This window comes from Panthera onca, chromosome C2, assembly GCF_046562875.1.
Source record: "Panthera onca isolate mPanOnc1 chromosome C2, mPanOnc1 haplotype 2, whole genome shotgun sequence".
Taxonomy (NCBI): Eukaryota; Metazoa; Chordata; class Mammalia; order Carnivora; family Felidae; genus Panthera; species Panthera onca.
Genome location: NC_138347.1, coordinates 126261293 through 126274700, shown reverse-complemented (window position 1 = coordinate 126274700; position 13408 = coordinate 126261293). Strand labels below are relative to the sequence as shown.

The 13408-nt window shown below is 35.8% G+C and overlaps 1 protein-coding gene across 6 annotated transcripts in view; it reads left to right on the top strand.

The window, feature by feature from the left end:
- Window positions 1-8568, top strand: part of NCK1 (NCK adaptor protein 1) — an 85787-nt gene extending 77219 nt beyond the window's left edge. For all 6 annotated transcript variants that reach the window (XM_060638739.3, XM_060638738.3, XM_060638741.3 and 3 more), the window contains 2 exons: window positions 4948-5660; window positions 7636-8568. In XM_060638739.3, the coding sequence (XP_060494722.1) occupies window positions 4948-5660; window positions 7636-7830 (908 nt within the window). In that variant the 3' untranslated portion in view covers window positions 7831-8568. The remainder of the gene's footprint in view (window positions 1-4947; window positions 5661-7635) is intronic.
- The last annotated feature ends 4840 nt before the right edge of the window (window positions 8569-13408 follow it).

Genomic DNA, 13408 nt, shown 5'->3' with positions numbered 1-13408 from the left:
GTGTTCAGTATACTGGTCTTGTATCTCCTTGATTAATAAATTTAACCTATGTATTTTATTCTTAATGCCATTATAAATGGAATTGTTTCCTCAATTTCCTCTTCAGATTGTTCACTGCTGCTGTGCAGAAATACAACTGGTTTTTGTGTGTTGATTTTGTATCTTGCAACTCTGCTAAATTTGTTTAATGTAACATTTTTTGTGTGTGGATTTTTTTAGGATATTCTCTGTATATGGTTATGTCATCTGCAAATAAAGATGATTTTACTTCTTCCTTTCTGGTTTGGATGTCTTTTATTTCATTCTCTTGCCTAATTGCCCTGGCTAGCACTTCTAGTACAGTGTTGAATAGAGGTGGGTGAAAGGGCATCCATGTCTTGTTCTTGATCTTAGCTTTCAGTCTTTTACCATTGAGTGTGTTGTTAACTGTAGGTTTTTTTAAATAGATGCCCTTTATGATATTGAGGAAATTGCCTTATATTCCTAGTTTGCTGATACTCTTTATCGTGAAAGGATGTTAGATTTTATCCATTGCTTTTTCTGTATCAGTTGAGACGATCATGTGGGTTTTTTCCCTCTGTTGTATTAATGTAGTATATAATGTTGATTTTCATGTGTTGAACTACTCTTACATTCCTGGGACAAATCACCCTTTATCATGATGTACACTTCTGTTAATATGCTGCTATATTGTTTGCTAGTATAGATTAACCCTGTTTTTGCAGATTCCATATTTGTGAATTGGGCTCCTTGTTAAAACTTATTTATAAGCCCTCAAATCGATAGTTGTGATGCCTTTGTGGACTTGTGCAGAGTGGCAGAAATTTTGAGTTGCCTGATGCACATGTTGTCAGCTGAGGTTGAACAAGGTGATGCTCTGCCTTTTTTGTTTCAGCTCTCATATTGTAAATAAGTGTCCTTTATGCAGTCTGTTTAGTGCCATGATTTTTGCATTCTTGTGCTTTTAAAAAAGTCTCTATATTGTAGAACTGTCAGTTTCTTTCTTTAATTCTGTCAGTTTTTGCTTTGTATGTCTTGGGGTTCTCTTGTTAGGCATGTATAATATTTGTAATTACTATGTTTTCTTGATGGATTGACCCTTTTATCAATATATAATGTCTGTCTTCATCTTCTGTAACAACTTTTGTCTTGAAGTCTGTGTTGTCTGATACTAACAGACAGCTGTGCCACCCCAGCTCTCTTTTGGTTACCATTGTCATGGACCATCTTTTTCCATCCTTTCATTTTCCAACCTGTCTGTATCTCTGGATCTAAAGTGAGTGCTTATAGATAGCATAGAGTTGGATCTTATTTTTAAATCCATTCTGCCAGTGTCTGTCCCTTTAATCCAGTATTTTAATTCATTTATGTTTAAAGTAATTACCCATAAGGAAGGCCTTCTGCTGTTTTGCTCTTTATTTTCTACAGGTCTTAAGCCTTTTCTCTCCTCATTTCCTGTATTACTGTCTTGTTTTATAATTGATTTTTTTTTCTGATGTACCATTTTCCCTTCTCATTTCTTTTCTTATATATGTTTTAGTATTTCCTTAGTGATTACCGTGAGGATTACCATTAACATCTTAACTTTTTAGCAGTCAAGTTTGAATTAATGGAAATTTAGCTGGTATGCAAAACTATTCCTTTGTAGTTCCATTTTTATACATTGTGTGCCCATTTACCTAGATTTGAAATTACTATTTTCTACATTTGTATCTTAAATCATATAGGAAAAAAGGATGTACAAGTCAAAAGTCTAATACTACTGGCTTTTATATTTATGAATGGAGCTACCTTTACTGTTGTTCTTTATTTCCTCATATGGCTTCAGGTTACTTTTCAGTGTCTTTTCATTTTAGCCTGGAGGACTTTATTTAGCATTTCTTGTAGCACAAGTCTAGTGTGACAAACTCCTTCAATTTTTGTTTATGTAGGAGTGTCTTAATTTCTCCTTCATTTCTAAACAGCAGTTTTGCTAATTATAGAATTCTTGGTTGACAGTTTTCTAGTATCAGATTCTACCCCCTTCCTAGGGTTTGATGTTGCTTCTAATTGTGCGTTGTTGTTTGCTTGTTTAGTGACTTCCCTAAACTGTTTTTGTAAAGTCTGTATTCTTTGTCGTGTGTGGCCTCTGAAGGTGCTGTTCTGTCTTTTCCTTCCTTCAGTCTGTCTGTTCCTTATCCTGGTCGTTGTCCCTTACCCCAACGTGCTGCATCAATTAAATGATTTCAGTAAAAGAATGGGAATGTTCCAGGTCCAGTGAAACCAAGGCAAGCCATTGTGCCAGTCCTTCACGTGGCTGCCAGACAGGTTGAAACTCACAATCACAATTCTTTGAGAATAAGCTCCCTCTGGCATTAGAAGTGCCAGTTGCTGTCCTCAAAGCCATTGTGGGCAGGCAATTTGAAATGCCACAGCATTCTCTTACTTCAGAGCAGCAGCTTTTTTCACTAAGCCTTGCCCTAGTTTTTGTAAGGTTTTTCTAAGTTCTTTTTTTTTTTACTAGATTCCAGAGTGCTGCAGAAGTTTATTCTGACAGTATCTGCCAGCTCATTAATTAGTTTTTTGGATGGATGGAGCCCTAGAATTAATTCCCTATTCTGTCAGAAATCTCTGATGTGAGGATTTTTCAGGATATCATGAATACCACAAGTAAGGAAGTTGGGAGGGAGGGAGTTGATTTATGGGTATGGGAGAGGCTAGTTTCATTTGGAAAAGAGTGCTGTACTTGAGGTGCTAAGAGTACAATCTGGTAGATGTATAGCAATGTCTGAATTGTGGTGCTTGAATTCCAGAAAGAGCTTAAAACTGCAAAGAGACCTTGGAGCTTTCTATATAGAAGTTGTGGAAGATGAAAGTATAAGATTTCTTTGAAGTAGAGTGGAAGTCCAGGCACTGTATCTTGGGAAACACTTTTCAACTATAAGAAATCATTCGCTTTTTCATTCAGCAAACATTCACTTTGTTCCTATTACTAGTGTGGGCACTGGAGATACAAAGGTACCAAGATCTAGTTTTCTAGTTTTCTGTCTTCAAGAAACAAGTATGATGCAATTTTATAACAAGGTTTAGAGGAGCCCGGACAGATGCACACAAGAATATTTAGTCACTAGGGAATGCAGGAGGCTTTTAGGGAAGTTAAAAGAGACAACAGTAGAGAGAGTAATCTGTGATCTTAGTTGCCACATAAAGAGTTTGAAAAGAATGAGGACTCTAAAAAGGTACTGATTTGGCAGTAAAGAAATGACACAGTTTTTATAAGAATGGTTTAATGAGTGGTTTTTGTAGAATGGTAAAGATTAAAGGACCAGATCATAAGGAGTTAGGGAATGAGTGCTTGAGTGGTAAAGAAGTTGAAGGAGGGGCACCTGGGTGGCTCAGTCAGTTAAGCATCCGACTTCAGCTCAGGTCATGATCTCATGGTTCCTGGGATCGCGCCCCGTGTCAGTCCTGTGCTGACAGCTCAAAGTCTGGAGCCTGCTTTGGATTCTGTGTCTCCCTGCCTCTCTCTGCCCTTCCCCTGCTTGTGTTCTGTCTCTGTCTCAAAAATAAACATTAAAAAAAATTTTTTTAAGTTGAAGGAAAAAACACCTTTTTAACAATTTTTTTAAATGTTTCTTTCTTTTTTGAGAGAGAGACAGAGTGCGAGCAGGGGCAGGGGCAGAGAGAGAGGGAGACACAGAATCTGAAGCAGGTTCTAGGCTCTGAGCTGTCAGCACAGAGCCCGACATGGGGCTCGAATCCACGAATGGCGAAATCATGACCTGAACCGAAGTCGTGGCACTTATCTAACTGCGCCACCCAGGCACCCCAGGGAGACACCTCTTTAAAGAATGGTGTAGTTCAAGAGGAGTAGCAGAGTTGAAGTAACTTTATTTTGGAATAGAAGTGGTCTGAGTTTGATTTTAGACAGTAGAAGGGAATAAGAAGGAGGAAAGCAAGGATGGTCAAGAGTCCCAAAAGCAGCAGGAACAATGGTATTTAAGAACCCAGAAGGATCGGAGGTTGAAAACTTGCATGAAGAAAAAGAGGGTAATAAAGAGTTTTAAGATAGAAGGTTTGAGAAACTTTTTAAATGCCTCAGTTCTGTCAGTAAAAACACAACACAAAATTATGTGTAAGAAATGATCAGCAGTGAAAATGCATGACCAAAGTTGATGTAGCATATATTTAGGGTGATAATATTCTTTGGTGCTTTTCCCACTTCTTTCAACAAATATATATTAGGCATCTACCATGTACTAAACATTGTCTAAGATTCTTGGTGTGATATTTGTGAACAAAGTAAAAAAAAAATCCTGTCCTTTAGGAGCATACTTGTGAATAGTGTGAGGGAAACAAACAAGTAAATAATATATTATTTTAAAATAAACATAATGAGGTAAATAGGGAAACATGGATCTGGGAACTAAGAAAGCAAATGGAAGGAGTACCCAGACATAACTACAATTTTATATTGCATATCAAGTTGTAATTTGTTGTTCTATTTCAGTACAGCTAATTGTAGAATCAAGATTAATAAAATAAAACAATAATATGGGTTTGGTGGAGCCTTCATTACTTATGTTGTAGATGTGAGAGAAATAATCTATATTTACATTTGGAAGAATTCTTGTTAATTTAGGAAAACTGTCATTATGTTACACAATTATTTCAGCACCTTTGGTGAGAGAAAAGATGAGAAGGTAAACTGTCATACAATAACTTCATTTACATGTTTGGTTATGAAAAGAGAATTTATGAAGGAAGTCAAAAGGTACAAACCTCCAGTTATAAACAAGTCATGGAGATGTAAAAAGAAAGGGGAAAAAAAGAAGAAAGAAATTTGTTATCTAACTTTAAAGGCTTAAAAGAACTACAGAGTTGAGGATATTTTTTAATAATGAATGAATTGGGTTTTTCGGTTATCATTGTCTTATAATCTCTTATTACTCTTTTTTATACCAACAGGCATTGGAAAAGTGAAAAGAAAACCTAGTGTGCCAGATTCTGCATCTCCTGCTGATGAAAGCTTTGTTGACCCAGGGGAACGCCTCTATGACCTCAATATGCCTGCTTATGTGAAATTTAACTACATGGCAGAGAGAGAAGATGAATTATCATTGATAAAAGGGACAAAGGTTATTGTCATGGAGAAATGCAGTGATGGGTGGTGGCGGGGTAGCTACAATGGACAAGTTGGATGGTTCCCTTCAAACTATGTAACTGAGGAAGGCGACAGTCCTTTGGGTGACCATGTGGGTTCCCTGTCAGAGAAATTAGCAGCAGTTGTCAATAACCTAAATACTGGGCAAGTGTTGCATGTGGTACAGGCTCTTTACCCATTCAGTTCGTCCAATGATGAAGAACTTAATTTTGAGAAAGGAGATGTAATGGATGTTATTGAAAAACCTGAAAATGACCCTGAATGGTGGAAATGCAGGAAGATCAATGGAATGGTTGGTCTGGTGCCAAAAAACTATGTTACCATTATGCAGAATAATCCATTAACCTCAGGTTTGGAACCATCACCTCCGCAATGTGATTACATTAGGCCTTCACTCACTGGAAAATTTGCTGGCAATCCATGGTATTATGGGAAGGTCACCAGGCATCAAGCAGAAATGGCATTAAATGAAAGAGGGCATGAAGGTGATTTCCTCATTCGTGATAGTGAATCTTCGGTAAGTTGGTTTTCAAAGGTAAATGGAAATAGAGCTCTGAGTAGTAAAAAATAAATAAATAGAAAATTGGAGAGGTTCAGTTGCTTCCCTAAAATTAGCCAGGCAGTAAGTTGGGACATAACATGTTCCAAAGCTAAAGTCAGTATTGTTTCCAACCTTATTTTGAATAAAATATAGCCCAGCAGTGATACCTCACTGGATTATTCGGCCTTGTTTAAGTCTGTTGGTCTTGCATTTCTGAAATACCTTCTGTCGCATTAAACTGAAAAATGGAGAAAGTTGAACCCTGGATTCTTCATTCAGAGTAAAGCAATGCAGTAGACTAAACTAGGAAAACATGTCTTAAATTGCATATTGGATGCACTGTCATCCTTCTAGTAAAGAAAATCCATAAATTAAAACAATTGAAATTTAAGTTTCTTCATAAACTGGTTGTTTGGAAGTTGGAATTCACTTATTATTTACCTGAAAAACCTATTTTAATACTCAATGTATTTGAAATGCATTTGCAATAAAAGATAATTTTATTCTAGCACTAGTAAAACAGTAAAACTATAAAACCACAAAAATTGAAAGAAAATAGCTATATGGGCTCTTGGTTAGGGTATTAGAAATTTGATGATACTTATTTCCGTTTAAAATGGTCTTTATTTTCCCTTTTAAAAGGATACCACTACTTTTCCACTTTCAGATCATTAGTATTGGCTTTGTTTCTGTGTATCTGGTTGTACAGAGGTGAAGGTGTGATTGTGCAAAAGACTGAAAGTCAGAAGAAAACCTGTCTGGTGTGAGTGTGTGCACACTCATATGATGTGTCTATATTTAAGAGGGAGGGAGGAAAGAAGAGGGAGAAATCAAGGCTAATTGAACTGCTTGATACAAAGTTCAGGAAATGTTACCCCTCAGGAAGAGCAGGATTGATGATAGGAAAGAGTGGTGGGATTTGTTTTCTGTTAGATGCCTGACCTGGTCCTGCTTTCTAGGACAAGCAGTGGGTAATAGGTGTTAGGAAGGGAGTGACCCTAGAGCAGGTAGTAAGAGTAACCATACGAATAGGGTATTTCCAGGAAGCCCACTGTTCGAAACTTTGGCAGTAACTATATAAATGGAGGCTTTTAGACTGTTCAGGAAAGTGTTAGGTTAAAAAAACCAAACAAACAAAAAAACTCAGAAAGTAGCTTGCTTGCAGAATACTATGTATTTTCTTGTGGTGGGTAATTGAGCACTGATATTAGCCAAAATACACCATTTTACCAGTAGAATTTTTAAAGTAAAGGTCTCAAACAGGCATATTTTCTTTGACCTGAGCAATATTTTTAAACATTTGAATTTGTATTTAAATATTGAGATTTATTATAAAAATTCAGATGACAGACTTCCTTTTGAAATTGGAGGGCCTGCCAAAATTGCCTATATTCCTATAAAGCAGCAATCACAGCTAAGTGGATTGGCCTTTGGATTGGCCATGGACTGTTGTTCCTCCTTGTCTGTCCACTCTGACTTGTTTACATGTCTTTTTCCCCTTGTAGGCATTTGAGTTTATGATTTCTCATTAGTGTCTTACTGTCTGAGAATTCAGAGCATTATCTCAGTCTGTAGGATAGCTACTATTAGCCCACATTTTCTCATGTGTTGCTCCAATAGTCTGATAGGAGAAAAGCTAGCTCTTGTGTCCCAGATGTTAAACTAAAGGATTTGCTGGTGGGTGTTAGAGCATATTATTTAAGAGACTTTGGAGTCTGCTTGAGTTTGAATCCTGCTCTCTTATTAACTAGATGGATGATTTTTAGTTTCTCTTGGCCTCAGTTTTGTCATCTCTAAAATAGGTTTGTTAGAAGTTGTAAAGGAGATAATCTATGTAAATAATTTAATTAGAGCCTTAGTAAGTGCTCAGATTTTAGCTATTATTAGTTTAATATAAAAATGGTAATAGATGTCTTTCATAATGTTTACCCTACCTGTTTTTTTCTTTTAGCCAAATGATTTCTCTGTATCACTAAAAGCACAAGGGAAAAACAAGCATTTTAAAGTTCAACTAAAAGAGACTGTCTACTGTATTGGGCAGCGTAAATTCAGCACCATGGAAGAACTTGTAGAACATTACAAAAAGGCACCAATTTTTACAAGTGAACAAGGAGAAAAACTGTATCTTATCAAGCATTTGTCATGATAATACTGACCAGAAGTGACTGCTACACAGCTATAATTCGTCACATAATTGAAGACTGAGAAAATGTCAGTCCAGTCATGCTTGATTGGAAATTGCTTTCTAACTCTACATGAGAATGACTATAATACATAAGTATTTTTATTATAACTCAGCCCATACATATATACTACATATGCAAAGCATCTGCACAAAGCAATTCCTTATCCTTGGTCTTCTTTTTTATTGTTTTCTTTGCTGTTTTTCTTTTTGCTTCTAATATTAAGGTTTTATATTTTGAGAAAATGATGCAGATCAGAAGTCTTTATATGGAAGAATTTATTGGTTTTTTTTTTTTCCCTTTATTTCCCTGTAAGGGACCATGTTAGTCATTTCCGCAGTGGTTTCTCTTCATATAAAATTATTATATCATTATATGGCATATGCTAAAATAAATTTCATGGAGAATGTTGATCTTTTCTGTGACTAAATAGCAATAATAAATGGAAAATTAGAAATTATTTTCAGGTATTTGTCGTAAGCCATTGTAAATATCAAGGATGTTGTGTCTTCCATTTAAAAAAAAATTATTGTCTTCATTGTAAAGCAAAACAAATGGGATATAGGTTAGAAAATATGTCTTGTATACTTTTAATTTACAGCTATTGGAAACAAAAATCTCTGAATTTCTAAGATTTTTTGAGAGGGTGCTTCTTTCTTAACTGGTTATTCAGGAGAATAAAACAGTGTCTGAGATACTTAGCTTTTCAAACTCTAAGTGGATGCTTTAGTGTTAAATTATTCTTTCTCTGTTGTTATTTTACCAAGGCATCTTGTTTTGGGGTATGTTTATATCTATGTCAGTGTGAAAAAAGCTGTGGCCAAATGTTGGGAAAATAGGAGGCAGTGAGTTACTTGGTTTCTTCCCACCTCTGAACATCAGTAATTACCAGGCATGGTATTTCTACTATTTTCATTTCCTCCTTTTAGCTTTGAGTTTTGTCGACTGAGATACTAAAATTGATTATACCTGAGGAAAAAATGGAATGTGCCAAATGGTTAGAGAAAGTTATTTTTAAAATCTTACTTTTGCAGGGGTTTCTATTAGGTTTTTGTTTACTAACAAGCAGAAGTTTTGGGAGACTACTCTGGAGTATTGAATCTACTTCTGCAGGTCACAGAAGAAAGAAAACAGCTGTATTTTGTGGTCTTAGCTCCCCAACCCCACATTATTAATTCTGGAATTTAAATTTAAGCAAAGTAACCTTCAATATTTTAATTAAAATGCTTACTAAAGCCATATAACTTAACTAGGAAATCATACGATATTTTCAAAAACTCCCCAGTGCTTCCTAAGCAAATAAATGTTTCTGTTCTTCAGTATGTTCTAGATAAGCATTTCATACAACAAAATTACTGATGTTAAAATTGAAGTCCAATTCATGAGGTTTCTGGTTTTGTGTTTTTAAAATTATTTTAAATATTTTTTATTCTTTAAATCTTAAAATCATTTAAAGACTTACATTGCCACTGGGTGGCAGCCCTGGCTTCTCCCACTAAGTAACAGGAGTCTGCAAATATAATTAAGACATCGATGTACAATATTTCATTTTCATCACATCTGCTTTTAAAAGCCTTTCAGTTCATATTTCATTCTTTGTCAGTCTCCCTTTTTTATTAAGATTATTAGTGGACAAGTGTAATGGAAATAAAAGTCATGTATACATACCTTTTTTGCTATAAAATCACTTGAAGTTGAGAATAGTTTTAAAGTGGTTATAAATATGACTAGGTAGTAAACAACTTTTTATTTAATTTTAAACATTTGACAATGCTTTCTTTTTCTCCATTTTCCCCCAGTCTTTTTTTTTTTAATCAATTAATACTTTGTATCACAGTCACGAACTATTTATAGCAAACTCTGCTGAGCTTATGTTAAGATTTTGAGAAAGCAGCTAGGAATGGGGTAACACTGGAAGTAGATTGCACATTTCTGTGCCACAGTCAGATTTATAATAACTAGAGAGTTCCCAGATAGCCCCTATGACCATGTTAACAAGCACTGCGTTTACTCATCTTCAGCTCATCAGAGTTGGGCACCTGATTGTTCAACAAAACAGAGCTTGAACAGCATCCAGTAGGTGAGGCAGGCAGAGCAGGCTGTATAACTCTTCCCATTTGTCAAAGCAGACAAGAGAAAACCTATTCCACACAGATATAAAAGGTATCATCATTCATCTTTTTCTGTTGCCACATTTTTCTTCTTTCAAGTCCTATAGTTTCTCAAGACCAGGTGGATTTGCACCAGGTGGCCTGCAAATGCCAGGGAGATGATGAGCCAATAATATCTATTGTGTGCTCTTGTTATTATGGGATGAAAACCTCACTGGGAACTGTGGAATTTTGTACTTAAATGTTTTTTCAGTTTTTTAAAAGTCTTAAACCAGTCTTTACATCAATGGCTGTTTTTATAAGCATGAATTTTATTTGGAGCAATTTTAAGAAGAAGGAAAAAAACCTTAGAAAACATGTACATAGCTAGCTAGTAGCAGGACTTTATTGGAAACCAGGTTTCCTTATTCCCAGCCTGGTACATCCTGTATCATACCACATTGCCCTCTGTGTGCTTGCTTTAGACTAAGGAGAGTTCTGGGAAGAGCAGTATTACAGAAATTTTCTTCCACATAGAAGGAGACACTTGGCCATCAATTTAAACACAGATAACACACACACATAACCCTGCCCAACCCACTTCTATAAATAACTTCTCCAAAATCTTGGAAGAACTTATTTCAGAACTTTATATAAGTTCAATAATGAATAGCTTTTTGCAGTAGCTGTTAATTGGTCATAAGTTGTTAGGATTCAGCTGGATATATATGAACACATATAATGTATCTTTTACTATGAACAGTAACACAGGTGCGTAGTGTAATTCAAGACAGTGTCACAGGTATATCACTGAAAACAGGAAGACTAATCCATTGCTATTGCTGGAAGAAGAAAAAGGCCTAGCAGATGAGTAACTTGGGTTGTTAGGAAAAGACCATCCTTATAGATCTGTGGCACATAAATTATCTCCAGCTTTAATGCTCTCATTCTGTCATCTAATCCAGAGATTGCAAAGAAGTAGGGGCACTACTGTCAGCTTAAGTACTTTCGTGAGAATTAGGAAACCTCTTTCCCCTGCCCCATCAATGCAAGCCCAGCCTTTTTCCTTGTTGAAAAGTCCAAATTTCATCACTACCCCTTTCCCACATCTTGGCCAGGTGCCCTGTTCAGGGCACAGCCAAATAGGAATATAGCCCACACAGTGCTTTAAAAAGTAATTGTTAACATTTAAAAATTGGGGAATTTCACATAAAATTCAGAATTCTGGTTTACCTTGAATAATAAGCTGGCAATCCTAGAGTCGAATTCCCACAAGGTGACTATTGGATAGAACCTAATGTGAATGGTCCCCTTGTGTTTACTGATGTACCTGGCAAAAAACAAACCCCCCCCCCAAAAAAACTCTATTAATCTACTTCCCAACCTTTACCCCCCCAGTTCATGTTTCCAAATGTAGTTTTTGTTAGACCCTATCTTTCCTGTAACATGGATTTTTTTGGTTTAGAATCTGGAAACTCTCATTTTTCAGAAACACCTTAGATGCAATGTCCAAATCAGCAAATTAGAAATGTAGTATTACAACATGCTTTAACTTACTCATCTTTAATATCATGGTTTTACAACTGTAGTCATTTCTTCCTTAAAGGACATTTGATACAAGAGAAATGACATCTTCATTTTATGTTCTGAAGAGCATCCAGTGGACTTTTTAAAAAAAATACAACATTACTGCTAGGGAAAACCATTATTTGATTCTACTCTGGGCAAGTAGGAAGCTTCTGTGTTCTCATAAGCTGGTTCTATTGGTTCAGCAAGTTTATCTGATTCAACTCCCTCATCTTCTAAACACGTGCAGACCAGTATGCTATGCATACTCCACACCCTAATTTCTTGTTGTTACATGACCTAAACCAAGTGACCAAGGAACCGAAATACATTTTTCTAGTTTACTAACGAGATGTTCTTTTGATCTGAAAGTGTACACCGTTTGCCAAGACTTTTTTGTTTAAGGAGTAGAACCTAAAATGAAATTGTGAGATTTTGAAGGACAGAAGGAGTTTCGATTATAATTGGCCGTGTTCATAGAGGTAAATGTTTTAAGCCAAAGTGCCCTTTTAAAAATGTTTGTTGGCCAGTATGTTGATGCTTTCATTATCAAATATTTCAGAATTGGCCTGTTGCCTACAGTGGCATAGCACATTTAATTTACCTACCGGTCTGGCTTGTTTTTAAATGTTTCTCTCAAATTACTTTTTAAGCTGTTTTTAAAACTAGGTAAAGCTGGACTCAGCATTTTGTAATGTTGCTAATTTTATTTGTAGTTATAACCACAGAAGACAAAAAGAGTAGCCAATTTCCTTTATTTCATGTTTTCTGGTACCTTTTGGAATCATAATGACTGAAGTAGGAAAACATAAATAGACAAAATGGACATCTAAGGTAAAGATTATCTAGTTGGTTTAAATAAATTTCTGGGCTGGCTCTACAAAAATTTGTATCTGGAAAAGTTGCAGATAGCCTTTGGGAAATTATGGTGACGGGTGGGTTCCAGAATAAGACTGAAGTGTTCTCTATTTTGGAGGAATGATTATTAATTGATTTTCTTGAATTCTTTGGAAGAAATTTGTAATCCCTGAATATTCAAGCCTGTTGTTTCTAGGAGAGTGTAATGCCAAATTTTACTTGTTTTGATATGTTTTCTAGATTATAGATAACGAGGATGTTACAGAAAACAAATACTGATTTCCTTGGGGCATATGCTAATCACTTGGTGCCAAGATGAAAAAAATAATTTTTGAACCGTTACATCTGTGTATGATTGTGTGTCAGTGTTTAGCTTTTGGAGATATTTATCCATCCATCTAACCAACTCACCACAAATATTTGAATGCTTAAGTATCAAGAGTTCTGAGCTAGCAATGTTATAGTGAAGAAAATAGGCAAAGTTGTCTAAAAGTTGTCATAAAACTTACCTTTCTAGTGATGCCTGATGGAGAAGTGCTCTAAAGAAAGAATAGATCATCAGGTTGTGGGGGTTGAGAGTAAGAGTGAGGTGTTAATTTACATAGGGTGATTAAAGGAAGCCTCTAATAAAAAAAAAAAATTGACCTTTAGGGCACCTGGATGGCTAAATTGGTTGAATGTCCGACTTCAGCTCTGGTCACGATTTCACCGTTCATGAGTTTGAGCCTTGCATCAGGCTCCGCGCAGAGCCCGCTTCGGATCCTTTGTCCCCCTTTCTCTCTGCCCCTCCTCCACTCATGCTTGCGCTTTCTCTTAAAAATAAACATTTTTTTAAAAAATTGACCTTTGAGCACAGTGTGCTCCACTTAATAGAATCATTGACAACTCACTGGGGTTATACCAGTGGTTGAGTGAAAATACAGTAACCATAATCATTTGAAAATTGTATTACGATGCTCACTTTTTTTTTTTGTAAAATTTTTAATGTGTAATTTTGAGAGAGACAGGGAGACACAGAATCCGAAGC